The sequence below is a fragment of the Ruditapes philippinarum genome, unplaced genomic scaffold (genome assembly GCF_026571515.1).
Source record: "Ruditapes philippinarum isolate M1 unplaced genomic scaffold, ASM2657151v2 ctg1864_1_1_1_1, whole genome shotgun sequence".
In the NCBI taxonomy this organism is placed as follows: domain Eukaryota; kingdom Metazoa; phylum Mollusca; class Bivalvia; order Venerida; family Veneridae; genus Ruditapes; species Ruditapes philippinarum.
In genome coordinates this window covers 368801-391270 of record NW_026866069.1, presented here as the reverse complement: position 1 = coordinate 391270, position 22470 = coordinate 368801, and the positions used below count along the sequence as shown (strand labels likewise).

The 22470-nt window shown below is 31.3% G+C and overlaps 3 protein-coding genes across 3 annotated transcripts in view; 2 read left to right on the top strand and 1 right to left on the bottom strand.

Moving 5' to 3' along the window:
* Positions 1-640: 640 nt before the first annotated feature.
* On the top strand, positions 641-6581 carry LOC132731154 (protocadherin Fat 4-like; the record flags this gene model as incomplete). The annotated part of the gene is given in 8 exon segments (XM_060717280.1): positions 641-886; positions 1279-1559; positions 1965-2056; positions 2356-2454; positions 2762-2888; positions 3385-3515; positions 4264-4295; positions 4648-6581. Coding segments are annotated over 8 exon segments (1025 nt in total), but the record flags the coding sequence as incomplete, so codon positions are not given.
* Positions 6582-9607: 3026 nt separating this feature from the next.
* LOC132731174 (hexosaminidase D-like) overlaps positions 9608-22470 on the bottom strand; it is a 27076-nt gene continuing 14213 nt past the window's right edge. Inside the window, exons 12-15 of the mRNA XM_060717301.1 lie at positions 21974-22055; positions 11720-11824; positions 10866-10952; positions 9608-10072 (exon numbers count right to left, since the gene is read on the bottom strand). Of these exons, the coding sequence (XP_060573284.1) occupies positions 9895-10072; positions 10866-10952; positions 11720-11824; positions 21974-22055 (452 nt within the window). The 3' untranslated portion in view covers positions 9608-9894. The remainder of the gene's footprint in view (positions 10073-10865; positions 10953-11719; positions 11825-21973; positions 22056-22470) is intronic.
* Positions 16465-20707, top strand: LOC132731173 (uncharacterized). The gene is made up of 2 exons (XM_060717300.1): positions 16465-16927; positions 18601-20707. Exons 1-2 carry the CDS (start codon positions 16599-16601, stop codon positions 19943-19945), a joined length of 1674 nt encoding a protein of 557 aa, XP_060573283.1. The 5' UTR covers positions 16465-16598; the 3' UTR covers positions 19946-20707.

Here is a 22470-nt window from a genome sequence, read left to right as displayed (position 1 = left end):
TTGTGTTAGAATCAACCAACTTTACAGGAATAATGATCAACATCACTAAATTACAAGAACAATGATCAACATAACTGTGAAGCTATGCACCTGGGACTTTGCATGTGGATTTTTTTAACTTTTGTTAGAGTTATTGCCCTTGACGTACAGGAGTATAAATGTGCAATTTTCAACTTGTTCATGCATAGCTCAAAAGTATTTGACTTGTAGGCCTGAAAATGTAAAGGAATGTTGATAAGCAGGTGTACTTTCACCTTGGGGTTTGCTTATGGATTTATTCAGTATTTGTAAAGTTTGCCCTTTACTTAGTGTAAGATTTTTAGCTTTCAACTTGTGGTACATGTAGTCCAAAAAGTATTTGACCTAGAGTCATAAGATTGACAGAACAGTGGCATGTTGGGGCATCTGTGTCCTATGGACACATTTCTAGTTACATTTATTTGTAAGTTGTTCATTTGTTCATAGTAATTACTCTTTCATCATTCTTTCATTCGTTCACTCATTCATGCATTCATTCATTCATTAAGTCATTCATTCCTATTCATTCATTTTTTGTTCATTCATTCATTTTCAATTTGGAAAGTAGGTTCGACTCCAACCTCAATAAAAAATTATCCATTTTTTTTATTATTATTTTAAGGTCCTGACAATACAGAAGTATTTGAGCTGAGTAAAAGCAATGGACAGATAGTCACGAAGGTGAAGCTAGACAGAGAGAGTAAGTCGGAGTATACCCTGTGTATAGAAGCATCCAGACCGAATGTCGTAAACGAAGAGAGGGATCTCACAGCATTGAACAACTCCCACAAACTACTCTTCCTGAAAGTGAACGTCAGAGATGTCAACGATCTTGGGCCCAAATTCTATGAACCGTCAGTTAAAACAAGTGAGTCTATTACTGTAATATTGTTAATGTTTATCATCATTAAGTTTTAAAGCTAAATTATCAATTAAAATGGCCATTTCATTAAATGAAGTAAAGTGAAAAAGGAAAATTACAGGGAAAATAATATTAAATACAGTTTTTTAGAATTATGGATTTTAAGCTTGAATTTTAATGCTTTGTTGTTCTCTGCAAGTTTATTTTAGGAAAATATTATGTCGAGGTATTGGCTCATTGATAAGATTAAATATATTTTGGGGTTATTTTTATCTTTTCATTATAGATAATGACTATTTTGACCTTAAACCTTGTATGGTATTGTATTGTACAATGAAGGTATTATATTGTTTGGCATATAAAGAGGTTATGATGTTATTTGTTTGGTTACATTTCAGTTATTTTACAATATCCTGAGACATCCATATCAGTTGCTGAAGCTTATGACCTGGACCTTCCACCAAACAACGGCATTCGATATTCAATCGATAACATCGATTTTACAGTCAAAGGAAAAACTCAGAATGCCCCTACCGCCTTTACAATAAATGCAAATGATGGAACAATTGCTATAGGAACTAATGATTACACAGACTATATTGGAGGATATTTTGACATTACTGTCAAGGCCGAGGACTACAATGGTGCCAACGTGCCATTCGATCACCAATTACAAAGGGTGTGTTATTCTTACTTCTGATCAAAACTTCATTGTTTCATGACATTTTGTTGTATAATTTGATTGTATATCTTTAAAAAAATACTTTCCATCAGTGTGTTAAGTGTTTTGAATAATTGAATTTGTCCTTTTACCTCTGTGGCTTGTGTGATTTTACCACGGAACTGGCCGATGTTTGAAATTTTGCAACATCTGTAGGTCAATAGTCCTATCACTTACTGGAAGGTGTGAATCAGTGAACTGGATACACTTGTCTACTTGACTTAGAAAACACAATGTTTATCTTATTACGAATCAACATCGCTTTATAATTAGATTTGATGATTGTATTCTCAACTAATCTTAATTCCTTCTTGCAACTAGTTTGTGTTATGATTAAACCATTCTCCTTTTTCTGTAATCCAGGTATATGTAACAGTCCGTGCCAACCGTATCCGTGTTATATTTGACGAGCCGGCTGATGAGGCCGTGAGCAAGAAAGCTAATGATATGATTAAGTAAGATTTTAACTGTTATAATTTCTTCGATTTTTTAACCCACCCTTACACTACAAACTTTGTCTACAGGACTTGCTCCTATTTTTAACTTGTTATTATTTATTATTTAAAATGGTGTAAATGCTTTATCTGTTGATGGAAACTTCTTCTAAATCAATGTTTAACCAAAATCCAATTTTTTTTAAAGAGATGTTCATATGTTTGCTTAATAAGCATATTGATATTTTTTGGCATTATTGTTTATTGTTATTGCTGCAGTACATTTATTGTTAAATATAAATGATAAAATATATTTATAGGGAACTGAATGATCTGTATGAGGACTCTGGAATGTACTATGAAATAGAAACCATCTCTTATCATGTTGTCTCTAACAATGCTGACCCATCATTTAGCAAGTGAGTCATATATGTTTTATGAGTTTTTATTTCAGTTACAGTTTAATAGTAGATTTAATAATTATTTAATATACATTATAATTGGTGATTCATATCATCGGTTGAAATGCTTTTAAAATCGCTTGTATTTTCAGCTTGTAGATTAAAATATTCCCCCTTGACCAAATCAGTTGTTTTCATTGGCACTCTGATGCCTCAGCAAAAAATGAAAACCCTGTACATGTCTTAAATACTAGCTCTTAATTCATAATTTCAAAGTTTGTGTCATTTATTGATAGATTTAACATCTAAAGATTTCTTTTTACAGGACGGATGTCTGTCTTGTTGTGGTGGAAAACGATAGTGTATTGTCAGCTGTAAGTGCCTCAAAACGCCTCACAGATGTACAGAAAATTGAGGGAATTTTAGATAGATATGGTGCTGTAGATCCTGGGGTAGGTATCATACTGCAGAGAAAGGAATAATTATTATAATAACATGTTTATAAAAAATTGTAACGTCAACATAAGACCTTTATAGAATTTTCGAAGCTTAAAACATGACCAGAAATAAAATTTAGAAACTATTTTCTGTTAAATAATTTGAAAACCCATAGTGGAAATTGCACCACTTTATAATAATGCCACTGAAAAAATATTGTATTTCGAATAAATTTCTTGATAAGTGTCGTACATTTGGGTAACAACTATGTGTCCTACTATGTCACAATCCTTGCAGCTTAACCAGACCGTCTACTGATGGCTGATCTACTTTTATGTTTCATACTGATCCCCAAATTTGAAGAAGTGCCAAAAATAGAAGTGGTTCATTAAATTTTAGCTAAAGTAACTGAAAACAAAATTGTCAGCTCAAAATTCAAAATCTTGTAAGTCCAGTACATCAATTAATGTATGTAAATGTTGAATAAATTTTATTTCTGTCTTGTTTCAGTCATGTGATCCAGCAGTAAGTGTGTATCCAGTTGGCTGGGAGAGTTACTGGTGGGTCCTCGTGGCCTTCGCAATATTTATATTTGTTTGCTGCCTTATTCTCATCTTGCTAATTTGTGTCCTCTACCGACAGTAAGTTTATTCTTGGTTTTTATTATATTAATTCTCTTACTTATATTTATTATATCTGAAGTTTGATATAGTGTGATGCAAATTTGCTGCTCATTTAGATTGAAGGATAGTTAAAGTCTTCATTGCACACACAAATAGTCTGGAAACTGATCTGATGATATAACTTGGTTGAATTGAATTCTACCTGTATGATTAAAGAAAAAGAAACTTCTTGCAAAAAGTAACGTCTGCAAGTATGACACTAAAATGCTTGATGCCATTTTTACTTACTTATACTACCAGTATAGTGCTTGAACATCCTGTACATTGCTGTAATTTGATCAAACCTTCTACTGCAAACACTTTAAAAAAATTATCTTAAAAAACATTGTATTTACAATGCACTGTTCTCAATTGAATGAAAGCAAGTCCATCTCAGAAATATAAAATGGTAAACGTTTACCTTCTTATCAAACTTTAACTACAGTGTGTGGTATTATGAAGTTTTGTGCATTGTTGAGTATAATACTGAATTATATTGGACTGGTTTACAGCTGAGTTCTATAATTCTATTGGACATATATAGCTGACAAACCTTTTACACAGAACTTTGTCCAAAAGACTTGTTAGTAAATTTTGGTTGGAGATCAAAGTTGTAATCCCAGTATTTTTCCCTCAGGTCTTTATAATTATAATGATTCACAACATTGACGAGTAAATGAAAAACACTGGATTTATAAATAATTTATGTTATGTGTTAATTTTTCAGATACAGACAATATATGGATTCAAGAAAAACATGTAAGTTTTCAATTTTCTTCAGCAAATTACCATCAATCATAGTAGTGACTTGAATAGTAACAAAAAAATGATGCCACATTTACACTAAAAAATTTCTTGACACATATAAGTTATGTTTAATATAATGTAAGAATATATGGAATAGTTAGTGTGTCATTTTTCTTTGCATTTTCAAATTTCTACACTAAATGATAATACATGTATTTAAAAATATTCTAGTACCGATATTATAGAAAAGTTTTATTTGCGATTCAGTTTTATAAATTAATTTAAACAATTTAATAAAGGCATATTCCTGTCATTAAAGTTGCTGTTTATCAATTATAATTTGGCAATGTTTGTTTCATTTCAGATTTAGTGCCAAATTGAGGAAAAGTAATATGTTTAGATCAACTTTAAATCACAGTGGATTAAAAATAAGTTAAAAGATGTAAGTTAAACATTAAACTGTGAACATATGGTAACATTTTTAGACATTCTGAGATAAGCTTTAATGATTTTTACCAGCCGACTTTATTTGGAAAGCTCACTTAAAAGTAAACTTTGTCCAAGATTTGTCAAATAATTTTCCACCCACTCTTGTAAACAGTTGGTGATGAAAAATTGACAGTTTCTGACAAAATTGACAGTTCCACACAAAATTGACAGGTCCAAACAAAATTGACTGTTGCAGATAAAATTGGCAGTTGCAGACAAAGTTCATATCTTAAGTACATGTGATATTAAATAGACTACAGAATATATGCAATGATGTGTGTAAACATATGTGTAAGGACACCATGTGTTCAAAGCATTCCTTACATAAAACATAAAGTGTGTAAAACATATGTGTTAAATGAATGTGTTAAATGATTAACTTGTTATGTATATAATATTGTTGTTAATTTTTTCTTAACTTTTTTTGTAAAAAGAAATGATACATAGAGAAACAAATGGTGTAAATATAAAGTTTAGTGTTTTATATATTTGTATAAATATACTATTAATGCATTGTAAAGACTTATTTCTTGTACAAACTGTCACAAATTATTATGTATAATGTTACCAGAGTTAAATATTGGTAATTACATGTAACATTCATATTTCATAAGTTGAGAGACACAGTCCCATACAACATGTAATGTTTTGTTTATTACAACTTGTAAAAGTTAATCACAAGTTGATTACAACTTGAAATGTTGATTACAACTTAAAGTGTTGATCACTTAAAAAAAATTTAACATTAAAACTTACATAGAAATTTGATTTCAGCATAAAACTAGGTGATAAATATTTTTCTCACATAAGTGCTGTAAAAAGGAAGATTTTTTTTATTTGTGGTCAGAAATAAAGTAGTTTCGTGATCTATTTAGGCTGTCTACCTTTGTTTTTGGATTTGTTATCAATGGTTATTTGATCGTTCAAAATTGAAAAAAATTATTTCATTGGTTTGAATCTCTCTATTGAAATGTGAGATGACTGTATACCAACAATTTCTCTATTCCTCCAGGTATAGTGCTGATTTGATGTTACCTGAAATATACTCATTACTTGTATCATTAATGCCATGTAGTTCCAATAAACATAATGTCATGTGGTTCTGTTAATTAATGGAGGCCATGTGGTTCTAAAATATCATTATGTCATGTGGTTCTGTTTTGTGATAGATGCCATGAATTGTGGTTACAATATTTCATAATACCATGTGGTTCTGTTATGTGTTGGATGCCATGTGACTTTATGATTTTAATATGCCGTGTAGTTCTGTTATTTGATGGATGCCATGTGGTTATAAATATCATAATGTCATGTGGTTCTGTTATGTGATGGATGCCATGTGACTTTATGATTTTAATATGCCATCTAGTTCTGTTATTTGATGGATGCCATGTGGTTATAAAATATCATAATGTCATGTGGTTCTGTTTTGTGATAGATGCCATGAATTGTGGTTACAATATTTCATAATGCCATGTGGTTCAGTTATGTGATTGAGGTCACATGACTCCCAAGATTTTATAATACCATGTGGGTCTGTTACATGATAAAAGCCATGTGACTCAAGATAAAATAATACCATGTGATTCTGTGATCAATGTCATGTGACATTATGTTTACATAACAGCATGTGGTTGATGAATTCCAAGTATCTATCTGTCTGTAAAGGCAGGAGATTCTATAGTGTCAGCTCTTACTGCATGTGTAATTTAAAAATTTAAGATAAAATCATGATAGAACATTATATGAAAATCTCATATTTAGTTTTTATATGCAATATTTTTGTAATAAACATTGCCAATTGCTTGACATCTTGTTCTTGATCAATTTCAGCTCCACCCATTATAATAAGGCTTAATGCAAAACTTTTCTGTATGTATACTTTAATACAGAAAAAAGTAATACATTGAGTCCTTGATACATGTATTTATACCACTTTGCATGTGCAAAATACCATATTGCATGTGCATAACTTTACAATAATTGTATCTTCCATTGACTTCAGATTTCAGTTAAATGACAATTTTCCAATTTTAGACTGAAAAGTGAATTTTACATAAAGATTCATTAAAATTGCATAAAAAAATCTCTTGTCATGAACTTCAGTTTGAAATTGCATGTCTTAACTGTCGGCAGTTTACATGAACTATAGTTTATATTGGTTAAACAACTTACAAGAACTAATGAATAGATTTATAGTTTTTATTTTCCATTCTTTATACAGGTAAATTGCTACAATTTACAAAGGTGAAAAAAATATGTCCACATTGTTTGCATTAACTCATGCTGTACTAGATAGTCAAACATGAAATATCTTACATTAACATTATCATGACTTACTTATAAGTAAAGCTTGTGTTAAGAACAATTAACACTTAAAACTATTGGTTAAGATAGAAATTATACTGTATAAAAACGTGATATATCGAACTCTCTGGCACATTTTAGATATAGTTGAATATAGAATACTGCATTACAAATAATTAATATACTAACATTATAGCAACATTTATAAATACATGTATAGTAGGACACAAATGCCTCATCAGGCTACATGTAATGATGTATGTATAAATATATACATGTAATTTGATGAATAATCAGACAATATTTTAAATAAGTAAATAAAGCTTTCTTTTAACAACAGAGCATCCAACAAAATATGTTTCATTGTATGACCTAAACTTGCCACTTTGACTTTTAATAATAGACATGCCCTCATACAGACTACTGGCTTATGTCTCATTATTGTCACAGACATTGCAAGATTCAAACGAGAAATAAAGTGACCAAGGAAATCTACCTAATAATTAATAATGTATTTTTTGCATCGTTATGGCACATTCATTTATATATTGCATAAATTTACACAGCTACAGCGAAAAAGGGATGGTCTATATCACCAGTATATAGCCAGGCCACATCTGTGCTTCCATTTAGCCAAACCAAAGTCATGATTTTGGCGTAATTAACTTAAGAATTGTGATACCAAAATGAAAATCTTGCATGATAAAAATTGACAGTTTTAATTTCAAGAGCTGACGTCCATTAAACAAATAAAAGGATTAACAATAACGTAAAGATTCCAAGCCAAGTCAACTCTTGTCCTGCACCATTTATTTATCAATTTAATATATTGGTATCAAAATACGGAAGCTGTTTTAGAATATGTCTAGTTGGTATGACTGCACAAATGACTGACTGGCCCAACTCCAAGACAAGTGTACACTGGTAGCAGGTCAGTCATTACATCTCTTACGCACAAAAAGTATCTTATAAAGTATGAAAGAACAAATACTAGTTCCAACCTGTAAAAGAATGGACAACAAACTTTTACACTGTGGTCTGTGATAAAAAAATTTCTACATAACTTGCTATGTTATTCTCAAACATACTGGCACAAAATCACTCAACTTTTGTAGGTCGGTCTACATCAAATATTAAATAAGTACAAATTCCTAATTCTATGTTTTACCTCTTATAATACTATAATTGCATGCATAGAAACATTGTATTTTTTAAAGACATAGAGGATATTGAATTAGTGTAAGTTCAATACTAAATTTATTGAACGAGTTGAATAAAATTAAATTATGCGAGCCTCTGGATATTATCCACTTAGAAATGCTTTTAAGCATGGAAAGCTCACTGCATATACTAACATAGTTATTTCTTTCATGCAGGCATTTTTTATTAATAATTATTACACTTTACAAAATTCAACAAAAATACAAAAGAGTTTTGATATTTAACATTTCTGATTTTCACACATGGGTACATTATGTAATCAGAATAAAATGTTCCAGAGCAAAATAATTATTATGATGCTATTTTAAGGAGGATATTATCCACTTAGAAATGCTTTTAAGCATGGAAAGCTCACTGCATATACTAACATAGTTATTTCTTTCATGCAGGCATTTTTTATTAATAATTATTACACTTTACAAAATTCAACAAAAATAATTTGTTAGCTGTAGGCAGCAGAGATACAGTTTAAACACTTTAAATGCAATTTATAATTTCATATTATTTTGTAAAATTAAAAATAACTGTTACAAAATATTACATTAAATCTTTGATGTCAAAGGAAATGACTTTCCGGCATTTACATGAAATAAACACTGAAATCAAAGTCATAAGCAGAAACTTTTACTGTTTAATGTTGAGAGCAAAAACATGTGATCTTTCTGTCTTGCATTAATAAAAAAAAATATATTAATCATAGTTATACATGATACACACTTATACACTAAAAAACAACTTCTTTAGCAAATCCTCTCAAGGCAGGAATAAAAAATCTCATGATAAAAACTCCAATTTAAAGAAGGTTAGAATGCAGAAGATTATTTAAAAGCACTTGCCTAAAGTACATAATTCAATCATACAAAGTCTCTTGTTGATTAAAACAAAACATGTCTACCGACAGCGCACTACACTTTTCTCAGTGTTGTGAAAAAAGACAACATAGAAAAGCGGACATAATTCTACAGACATGCTAAGCAGCTTAATAGACAACAATGATTTTACAGTGAATACCTTAACAGTTTTTTCTACTCCTGAGAAATGCATTTCAAATTAAGGAGTGAACAATTACTCCAAGTTTAAAGTGAACATCTTTCAAGCTTTTCGAGAAACTTAACCAGGAAATTCAAAGTAAAAATGGATATAACTGAGAAAAAACACTCTAAAGTTACGTGTTCTTGAGAAATTTATTCTATTTGAAACATTAATTAAGAAACAGTCAGGTAAAACTTTAAAATAGTATAGGATTATATGCCCTGTTGAAATGGCGTTCTTTTATGTCAATAAAAATGTAGTGAATAGCTTTTATACTTCCTGCAAAAAATGGACCTTAAGGAAAAGGTTAACCAAAGCAGACGCTGTCACCAATGCCAACCAGAGGGTCATGACAATAGCTCCACTTTTTCTCTTTGAAAACTGAAGTTAAAACACTTTTAGACGCTTTGCATCAGATTCAAAGGAATTTACTTTCTGGTATTAACATGGTATAAACACTGAAATCAAAATTATAAGCAAAAATTTCACTGAAAATGGTGAGAGCAAAGACACAATTATAATCTTTCAACAACAACAACAGATATTATCCAATCACACATGGCTATGTCTCTAGACTAGAGCCCCTATCCTGGTTCCTGGCCAACTCCACAATATCGGTCATTTTGTCTATTTTAGGTTTAAGATATACACCACACCATTCATCAACAGTATCAGGAAAGAAAACAACCTTCAGAGAAGTTTCAAACTTTTTATGTAAAAGTTTTAAGCCATTTAGAAGCCTGGAATAGAACAACAAAAGAAACTATCGGCATTTCTGGTATCGATGAGAAATTGTTAAGAATCAGAAAAATAGGACGTTCGTATATGTATATTAATTGACCTTGCTTTTGATGTCCATGTAAAATCACTTGCTTTCAGTTTCAAAAAAAATTTAAGTGAAGGCATGCACAGACGAAACACAATATTCAAATTCAAAACAAGTATTCAGTTTTTATGAAAACTAACAATTGAATGTATAATTGTTCTACCTAATAAAGACTTTTTTTCGCTGGACATTAAGATGAAAATTTTAAGTTGGTAGGCCAACAACATAGAGCCTGATCAGACTGCACAGATATAAAAGCTGGCCTGAATCTATACTAGTGGTAAAATCTAATAAATATTACTGTTTGAACATCAATATATTTAAGTTGAAAAAACAACAACAAAACACACACACACAAAAACAAACATTAACTGTTGATCACAGGGACTCAATTTTGCACCAAAACTTCTGATTTATATATTCTTATATTAGCCTTATTAAAGAGGTTGAATAGCAATCACTCCTGTCAGTTCAATTTCTGATAAAACGGCAAATAATTCTTCATACATTGTTAGCTGTCCAGTAAGCTTAAGAAACGACAATGCCTCTATTTAAAAGTGCATAGTGGTTTGAGGCATTTGCTTTATTCCAAATCTTGTAAACTCACAATGTTATGATATTATTTGTTCTAAAAAAATCTCTAATCCCCCAAAAAGGAAATTTCTATAAAAGTTTATACTGTGCAATAAGACAGTGTGCGTACATACCTTACTGCTTGAGCCAGTAGTGCTTCTAGATGCATTGGGTTGGTGAAGTTTCTACGCATGTGATATTCATTCATCCATGACAATCTCCTACAAAAATCCAATTAAAATAAACCATCAAATTACAAACTTAAATTTACAATTGATTATAAATCATTTTACATGTTCTCGTCCATACTCTATGCATCAAGCAGTATAATACTGTTTATATTTAACATACCAATACGTTTGAAAAGAACATCAAAATTTGCAAGTGTATAAATTGAGCTTAAAATTGAAATTTATCTTGTAAAGATCATAATATTAGTTACTAATCTATATAACTTTCAAGGAAGCTTACATAACTTAAAATATTTAGTGTCTTAGAGCTCTCCAATTATCCCAAAGAGTCGAGGTTGTGATTTTAACTATCATTTAAGGATCTCCACTAAGATCCATGGTTTTAAAATCATCAAATTTACCACTATTTTAGATCCGTGGTTTTATAAAAGCATCCAATTCAAAATTCAGTAATCAATGGGTGCACCAGAAAACGGAAAATATATCAATGAACAAACTAATAAGGCAATTTACTCAAAAATAAACTTGAAAATTATTCCATGTGTGATATTTTAAGCCTAGTTTTTTATTTAAAAACGTTGAATAACTTGACAAAATTATGTTTTTTAGGAAAGTTAGCAAATGTATTGTTGTAAATGATGCAGCTGATAATGTTTTCATGATGCGATTATTTCAGGCCTTGTAATGCCTGGACAGGCAGACAGACAACTCTGTATTAAAATACATGTACATCCTGAAGACATATCTTCAGGGGCGTATAAGAATTGGTAAAACAAGTATTTGAGAGAGGGACATACCCTTCACTATGCAGGAAATCCTCATAGGCAGCTTCTAACCTGAGTAGTTCTATTGTGTCTTTATAAATATCTGAACCAGGAAATTCACATGCTGGAATGTCCTTCCTATAAAAAGTGAGAAAAGAATAATACCATGACCTTTCTACAAATCTTCTCCCCAAAAACTGTCAATGACAATAGTGAACTTACTGATATTGTATTGGTATTTGTTAATTTATTTAGAATTCTGTATATACCAAACTCTCTAAGAACTTTGCCATGCAAAAACGTCATACCTGGGCAGAATAGAAAAGAAAAATTGAAAAGTAATTTAATTAGAAATACATGTATATAAAATCTATTACGAAAGACATTCTTCTTTCAAAACTGTTCTGGAACAAACATCCTCGCATGCAACTTTATTAGAACGATATTATGAAGAAAAATATAAATCATAATGACTTTAATGTTAATATGCTCTCTACAAACGTTTTTAAGTATGGACATTTACAAAGAATAATAACTCCTGATTATACATAAACAGAGTTACAGCTTTTTAACATCTCACTTTACAACATCAAAATTTATTTACCAAATAAGTTCTATGTTGATACTTATATAATGTTTAGCTCCAGATAAAATGAATAATTAGCCCCAGTGCTTCGTTTTGAACAAACTTGGTAGACATTCACTATAGGATGTTTCATGCTTAGTATCGAAACTCTAGCTCCTAGGGTTTTTTAAAAGAAGATTTTTTTAGGTTTTTACACATGTATAAGGAAAATCAATGTCCCCCAGGGAAAGGCCAATTTAGACTAAAGGCTCTTATTTGAACAAACTTTATAGACACATTTAAGAAGATGTTTCATGCTAAATATCTTATCTCTCGCTCTTAAGTTTTTTTCAAAGACGAGTTTTTAAGATTGAACAATATACAAATAGGGAAAACAATAACCTGCAGGGCGGGGCAAATTTTGACACCAGGGCTATTGTTTAAACAAATTTGGCAGACACTTACTAGAAGATGTGTCATGTCAACTATTTAAGCTCTAGCTTCTTTGGGGTTTTTTTTGTTTTTTTTTTTAAATAATATTTTTTTAGTATTTTTCTTTCGGTTGCCATGGCAACCATAGTCCTGCATGGAATTAAATTCTTTAAACAATTTTTAAAAGTGGCCACCAAATTAACATTCCTGTGAAGTTTGGCTCAAATTGGCTTAGTGGTTTATGAGGAGATGTTTTTTTAAGTAAAAGATTACAGATAAACCGATGGACGGACAAACAACGGATGAAAAGCGATCACAAAAGCTCACCTTGTCACTTTGTTGTGACAGGCGAGCTAAAAATTACAAAAAGGAAAGACTCAATAATTGTGAGTACAAGAAATATGGTTCAAGTGGATACGTTTTATAACCAGTCCTGATCATTAGAAAGGGTTAATAGTCCTTGACCTGGACAGAAATTACAAGAAACATGAACTAATCCAGATCTAATCAACCTATGAAGGAATTTTGTATAGACAAATGAAAAATCAAGAATGAAATGATAAGCAATGACATGCATTTTAATTTAAAAACACCTGAGTGTTTTAAATGATCTCAAAATGTCATATTGCATACTACTACTACATGTTATACATGCCTTAATATCTACCTCAAATTATTTCAAAAATTGTAGTCAATACATTATACACTAATCAATATTTAGATCACAAAGTACTCCAATATTAAAATAGGAAAATAAAGCTGTACTATACATACTAGTAATACCTATATAAAACAAAAGCACCGCTAGGCGGAGCATTTTATGCCCGGAAGTGTTTTTTTTAGTAAGGATGAAGCATTTGTAAGACATGGGAATTAGCTGTTCATCCTATAAAATTTTACAGCTGTAGGTTGATTAATACTTAAGTTATTAATAATGACCTTAACCTTTTACCTTGTGAGCCCAAAATCAATAGGGGTCTTCTACCTTATATGGACAATCATCTTAAGAAGTTTGAATATTGTGGGCCAAATGGAACTTTAGTTATGCTCTAGAAACTGTTTTCAGTATTAAGGTAAAAGTGAATAATAAAGGCTGAATGAGCAAATGTGTAAAAATCTATTATAAGCACTGGTGACCTTGACCAAACTGACTACTTACTCCATCAAATTTTATGTTTCTATCAATTATAAATAACATCTGTCTATAGAATAAGGTTAATAAACCTGTAAAAATGTAAAAATCGGTTTTTTCACATTGGTGACCTTGACATTGGTAACATTGACCTTGACCCAAATGACCTCTTACTACACCCAAAGAAGGTGGACCTCCCTTGGCATGTTTGTATTAAACTAAGACATCAACTAAAAATTAAAAAGGCTGTATGAGCAAAAATGTTTATATTTATTTTTTAAACCAGTGACCTTGACCCTAGAGACCGCTTACTCCACAATTAATTAGAGGACCATCAAAGGTATCCACCTACTTAATATGAAAGATATCATTAAAAAAAATAAGCAATTAGGAGAAATTTCAGAGAAATCCAACTTGCCATAATAGATTAACCAGACAAGGCCCTATTTTCAAAATGAAAAAAGGGAAATAACTTGGAAATATGGATGACACAATTATATAACTTGGCAATATCATGTACTTTGTATTGATAAGTAAGTGTGGAAATTATAAAGCCATTAGTATAGATAGAACTTAAGATATTTCCAACTTGCCCTTTTAGGTTAACCATTATTCATTTTCTTAGTGCTGAAAAGGGCCATAACTTGGTGCAAATGGAAGCCATAGTTATGTAACTTGCCCAGACTATATACTTTTTATGGATTAGTAAGTGTGTAAATTATGAAGCCATTGGTACAGGTAGAACCTAAGAAAAATCCAACTTGCCGTTCTAGGTTAACCTCGTACGGACAGACTGACGGACATTCTTACCAGAGCTACATTATGGGGTTTTCTTTTGTTATTTCTTTTGTTCTTTTTAACCCCACAATGCAGAAAATAACCCCACAAGAGAAACGGAATGCATGACATCAAAGACATCTATTGTTATGAGAACAATAGACAAAATCTCATAATGTAGCTCTGGTTTGTACGGACGGACAGACGGACGGACGGTTCAATTACTATATGCCCCGGGCATAAAAACTTAAAGTACTTATGATGAACAGCATTATTATCAATTTTATGTTCTTACTTTTAAATTGGGATCCATTTTAAAATATATTGTTGTTTTTTATAAGGACATATATTATTATGCTTCAGAAAGAAACCAATTTTTATCTCCTATAAAATGGCAACCATGGGTTTTACAATCACGGAGCTGATTATTAAAGTTTTAACCTTAAAGATATAAGGAAAACCCATGATTCCCAGCAAGGCTATAATTTGAATGACACAATGTTTCATGCAAAATAGCTAACCTCTAATCTGATATGATTTTTAAAGACATATAAACAAACTTTGTAGCGGTCCACTTTATGTTGATTCATGACAAATATCTAAGCTTGAACGGCTTTGGGGGAAAAAGATATTTAAAGAATTTCCTATAAACATATACGGAAAACCACTGACCCTTTAGGTGGGGGCAATTTAAATCCATGGGCTCCGAACAACTTTGGTAAAGATCCACCTTAAACCAAATATCATAGCTTAACTCAGAGGAGATGATTTATAAAGATTTTTTTCGGTTGCCACCCGTACTAAAACTTCCGCCCTGACTGTAGGTGGAATCCACCTATGTAGTAAAGCGGATTCCGCCTTAAACTGAATAGAGTTGAAAACTGCTTCTTAGGCGGACCTTAAGCGGAATATGGTGCGAAATATTTTAATGAGCTAAGGTGGAATCCACCTATCTAGACGGAATCCGCCTTAGCTCATTTAAATATTCCGCTTAAAGTCTGGCTATGTCAGCGGATTCCGCCTACCTTAGGCGGATTCCGCCTACCTTAGGCGTATTCCACCTACCTTAAGCGGATTCCGTCTACTCTAGGCAGAAAAAATCCTAGGCGGAAAATTTTTCGCCTTGTAACAAATACAATGATGACTAGCAGAGTTCAACATGAAATGAATATTTCTGAACAACTTTTAAAGATCACCCGAAGATCATTTCTTGAAATGTTGTTCACAAAGAAGAGTGGACGGACGGATGCCTGATGAAGGAAGTTTAGTGATGACAATAGCTCACTTTGAACAAGATGTGCTCTGGTAAAGCTTAAAAGTTACCGCTCAAAGTAAATTCAAAAGACATGTGGGATTAATGACACAATCAAGTCATTATAACTCAAATAATTGTTTACAACAATAAATACAATGTAATTTAATAGGCTGCTCAATACACAGTTATTTAACAGGCTAACTTATATAGTTTTTACCTGCCACCCCTGTGTACTTTTAAATTTGAGATTGTCCATTCTCAATCATATTTAAATCTATAGTATGTGTATAAAAATATTTACAAGATCAACACAGAATAATTTGTTTGGATATGTTTAAAGTTTGTACCTAACTACCTTAAATGATGATTCTTACTGATTGTTTTTGTTAATATTGAAAATTGCATGAATTAAGTTTTCCATTATTATGCTGTATTTTAATTACACTTAAATTATTACATAAACGGTGAAATATGTCACTGCACTGTTATATAGTACCTTTCTTAAGTGACCTAAATATTTTCATATTATATTTATTATATATTTACAGTCATGGTTTAAATAAACTCAAAAATTGTACACTGATAATACAGTGGTTTGATCAAAATCTAGTACGATTCAAACTACTCTATCGATATTACAATATCCGCTGTTTTACATATAGAAGTTAAATTTGTTAAACTGTTAATCAATAATCTCTGATATGTTTGTTTGTAGTAACTAGGAAGTAAAAATTTAAAGTAACTGTATAAAATGGCGGACGGAAGTTTAGGATCAGATGAATTTATAAATTTTAAATGTTGTTTATGTCAAAAGAAACATATAACAAAAGAGGCGGATGTTTATTGTGTGGAATGTCAGGATTATTATTGTACACCATGTACAGATGTGCACAAAATGTTTCCTGCAATGAGCACACATCAGTTTATAGACAAGTCAAGTTTTAACAGAGTTAACTTTCCGAAATCGTTGCCAAGTTTTCCAGTTGAAAGATGCGAAGCTCATAAAACCAAGTTGCTAGATATGTATTGTGCTGACCACGATGATATCGCTTGTGCAACCTGCATAGCCATAAAACACAGGTTAGAGTCTTTGATAATAGTATTTAATTTAACTGAAACAAGAGCCACGTCAACATGGCCATTCCCCGCCAAATGTGTTTGCTCATTGGAAGAATATATATGTAGTAGAGCAGAATAATTCAATTTAAAGAGGTCTTTTGGTAATGAAAACTGATGGCTGAAATGATTATAGATTTGAAACCTATGTGAATACTGATGGCTGAAAATAACAAAGGGCAATAACTGAAAAAATAATGCAGGGTAGGTTATCATTCTTGTGTGCTGCACCCCTCCTCAGTAAAATCTATCCACCTATGAAGTTTCAAGTTAATACCTAAAATACTTTTTGAGATACGCTCCGGACAAAATAGTATGAAAAAGAACATAGGACAATAACTCAAAAATTATATAGCGAAGAGTTATCATTCTTGCACACAGCATTCCTCCTCAATAAGATCTATCCACCTATGACATTTCATGTTGACATCTCAAACACTTTTTGAGTTATGCTCCACTCAGATGAAAAATTAAGTATGAAAAATAACAAAGGCAATAACTCAAAATTTATGAAAGGTAGAGTTATCATTCTTGTGCAATGCACCCCTCCTGAGTGAGATTTATGCACCTATGAAGTTTCATGTTGATATCTCAAAGGCTTTTTGAGTTATGCTCTGGACAAAAATTAATTTTGAAAAATAACAAAGGGCAATAATTCAAAAATTATGCAGGGTAGAGTTATCATGTTATCATTCTTGTGCACTGCACTCCTCCTCTGTGAGGTCTATCCACCTATGAAGTTTCATGTTGATACCTCAAATACTTTTTGAGATATGCTCCGGACAAAAATGTCAGACGGAAGGACAGACAGAAGGACGGACGGACAGAGACTATTTCTATAAAAGGCGGCGGGGGATAATTAAAAGTTTAGACAGTTGCATTTTTAATCAATGTAAAATTACCTGAAACTGAATTAAAGAAATTCATATCTCTGTTATTATTATCATACAATAGAAAACTTATAAGCACATCACATATGCTCACTTGTTGTTGTTCCAATTCATATGAGTTTCAAATTAATCAGTGAAGATATTACGAATATATATTTCAAATGCTATGTGACCTAAGTAACACAGCAAACTGCCTCTGAATAATTCTATTATCTTTTTTTCGCAATTTAAGACACACTTGCTTAGTTTATATATATTGCCAAAATTTAAAGCAGCACACCTTCAGATTCTTGCTAATTTTCATGAAAATTTTGAAACTGTATTTGAGTGTGTAATATTGTGAAGTAACCAATAGGAAGCAATTTAACATTATCAATGACACTTACAAACCATGTTAATTACCAAAAAGTGGTCAAAATATGCATAAAATAATAGCCTTTACTGCGTTAGTAAGAGAAGAAATATAGTTGTAAATACTGAAAAATCAGTCATTAATCGCATATAAAATGTAAAATATTACTTGAATCTTAAAACTTTTTACTTTTCCTTACAGCTTAGTAAATTTTTCTCAAGTTTGATTTTATTGCAATATTTTGACTCATCTCGAGCTTTAAATCTATGGCTAATGTGTAATTTTTTTCAAACTGTAACAGTGCACCAAAAATATAGCATTAATGAGATTAAATGGACCTTTCACTTATATCACAATTCATTCTCATAATTTATTTTTTACATTAAAATTTTCAGAACATGTCAACATATACATTCGGTACCAGATGAAGTTGATGACTTGTGTAAGGAGATTGATGCTGATAAAACAAATATTGAGCTGATTCGTATAAAAACTAAACTTGAAGGCGCTGAGAGAGCAAAGAAACGTCTTGTAAAAGAGCTTGATGCACAGAAGGACAAGGCTGTAGAGTCAATCAGACAATTCAGAAAAGAAATGGAAGGAATACTGGACACACTTGAAAAGGCGACATTAAAATCTTTAGAGGAAAAGTACAAAAATGGCAAAGAGAAATTAGAGAATGAGATTAAAAACCTACAAAGACATATTGATGAACTCGAACTATCATCACAAAAACTAACAAAGTCAGTTGGTAATAAAGCGCAAGAGTTTGTCGCTGTGAAAACTTCTCGGAAACAAATCATGGAAGCTAATGAAGCAGAAGCAGAGTCTGTGACAAATTCATCAGATGTTAAAGTTAAATTCATTGCTGATTCAACAATAAAGGATGCTTTGAAAGACTTCAAGACATTTGGATTAATTTCAGTGAGTAATACTGAAAATAAAAGAGACAAAATGTATGTTGTGAAAAGGAAGAAACAAGTCAACATCAAACATGTAAATGATAGGGAGACATGTTATATTTATGGTTCATGTTTCACAGATGATGGACTATTAATTCTAGCTGATTATGAGAATAAATCATTAAAGCTTATTGATATGTCTTCAGAATCCATAAAACATCGGTTAGATTTTGATGTGCCTCCACAGACAATTTGTCAAATAAGCAAAAAAGACTTTGCAGTAAGTTTGGACAATCAAACCATTCAATTTGTTACAATTGGAGACAAACTTGTTACCACCAAACAACTGAAGCTAGATCATTACTGTTATGGACTGGCCTACAAAGACAACAAATTATTCATTTCTGATGAAAATACAGCACTCTACATTCATGATATGAATGGCACCATGTTGCAAAAAACTACAACTGACAAACAAGGCAGTGCAATTTTCAGTAGCAACAGACATATCAGTGTTAGCAGTGATGGCAAGATGATGTATGTGACTGATTTAAGTAAAGGTCTGATTGTTCTTGATCTTGAGGGAAATTACAAGACAACAATTATTGATCCGGATTTTGTTTCCTTACAGGGAGTGTGTACGGACAAACGAGGAAATATATTTGTGTGTGGAATGGGGCAGTCAAACATTTTTCAGATCAATGAGAATTCTGGTGAAAAAAAGGGTATTCTAGGGGATGTTTGTAATAGTTTGTCTTGTAGCTTTGACTTGAAACATAATAGACTGGTAATTACCATTTATGACAGTAATACAATTGAGGTGTATGATTTACTGTAAAGCAATATACTGACAGCAATCAAACTAAATATGAGTGCACTATTTTCACTTACTACATACACAGATGTTTTATAACAAAGAAAAACTTCAAATACTTTTCATGAAAACATTTCTATGGATTTTTTCTTTCTTTAAATTTATCATTGAATTTTTTTTTTCAAACATTAAATAATTTTATAATATGCTCTACACTGATTACTGTGTAATGTTGCAGTTTGGTATGCTACAATAAAGGGGATATGCATGCATTATATTTCACTGCTTATATTTTGTGTTAAGGCTTACTTTTTTATTTAAAAGAATAAGAGTCAGGTCATTTTTAACCAAGAACATTTTTGGTACACACAAATGCCCCTGGCCCAGATTCTTGCTATTAACATTTTTTTTTTCAAAAACGGTTTACCCATTCACACAGTTATTTGACAGAATAATTGCCAAAACAAGAACTGTCATTGGTAACAGACAAATGCCCCCCACCACAAGCTGGGACAAGTAGAGAAACCATGACCTTGACTTGCATCAAAGGTGTGGTTACAATAAAGAGAGTGTTTTAATAATATAGAAACATTTACAAATATCATATCATATTCTCAGTATCAACAACAAAAAATCTGTGAGTGAATGACCAAAATATGACAAGACACAACCATCAATGTAGAATTTTCACATTGTATAACCATCATCATTTTAACAGTCGACCTGGCCTTTGAATGTGACAAGTTTTACTAATGTGCAACAGAAGTATGCCCAGTTATTTCAAAATTCATTAGTTTAAACATATTTATTCTCAGAATATGTACATAATAACATTTGAAATATATACACATACAAAATTTGACAATATTCAAAGAAGAGGATTAGAATGAAAGACTAGGTCTTATAGAATTCTTCTCCGTGTAATTCATTCATGGATGACAGAACTGATGACTGGATATAACTAAAGTTGCACTTTTATGAAAACATAAACCATGACCTTCAATTAAACTACAAACTCATCACAAATATAATGTTTTAAAGAACCATATCTTTAATCCAAGTTTATTACAAAATATGTCACTGAATGACAAAAAGCATAGTCTTGACATTACCATCAAGGCTCTGTCATATTATTATAACTTCTGACTTTCAAGTATGAACTTCACCTTTGGGCTTCTTAACTAAATTCTGCTCAATACATATCTCAATAAGCAGCATATTTATGCTTTGTTTGTTTGTTTCATTTTACGCCTTTTCCCAACAGTATTTCAGTCATATAGGCGGATAGTTTCCTAAGCATCGTTCCTGCAGAGTTACAACAGTACTTGACTACCTTCCTCTGTGCTAAACTACCAAATCATCTCCCGGTGATCGAACCCACGCCAGAGAGTTAACTAGATTAGAAGTCATCGGCTCTAATCCCTCGACCACGGAGGCGGTATTCTTGATTATTTCAAAGACCATTCCTGAATGACAAAGCTATGCACCAAAGAAGACAATTTAATCACAATTGTCTAGTTTGGCATACAAGTGTGACCTTTAAATGGAATACTTGACCCCTTTGTGCCACTAATCATCATCATGTCTTATACACTTATGCCTAATTATGAATACCAGAACTGTTGACCGGAAACAACCATCAATACACTTGAATGAAAAAATTCATATTATGACTTTGGAATACAAGTGTGACCTTCACCTTTGAGGTCAGGACCTGATCCATGCTCATGACATGCCTTAATGTCTAATACATTTATTTATGCATAATTATTTCTAAATCCATCCAGGAATGTCAGAATTGTTAAACCAACACAAACGTCAGTGTATTCTTACAAAAATTCATATCATGGCTTTTGACCTTGACCTTTGAGGTAGGGACCTGATTCATACTCGCAACACACTATCATTATGTCCAACAATTTTATGCATAATGATTTTTAAATCCATAACTAAAATAAAAATAGAGAAAATTATTTTCTTTACAAATAACGTTACACATTACACATGTCTTTAAATCAAATTTAATACATATCTTAATTGTATTATACTTACCCTTCAAATGGATTTAGTGGCAGGAGACCCTGAAATTTGAGTTGCTGGGTCACATCTGAATGAATACTAGAAGTGAATGTTTCTGGGGAAAAAAAAAACAATAACAATAAACATTTAAATGCAAAACCACACATATTTCTGTTTATTTATGGTATTAAAACATGAGAAATATAAATTTTAATGACATTTTCTGCTTGATATTAAAGGCTTGAGGTCAGTAAGATTTAATGCAGTTACATTAAATTAACATGAAATTAACAAGATGATAAAGCAAACGTATTAACAGCAGGAGATCGACACATTTATTTACATTCATATAATATCTGTTTATCACATATCCAAAATAAGGAAGAATGTACAGTTAAAAAAGTCTGTTATTATTCATGCACATATAGTGTAACACTAATACATATTTTTGTTATATTTGTTTATAATGCAAATAATGTGACGTCAAATTGTTATTACATAAGTGTAATATTGTTTGATTCAATTGCTTT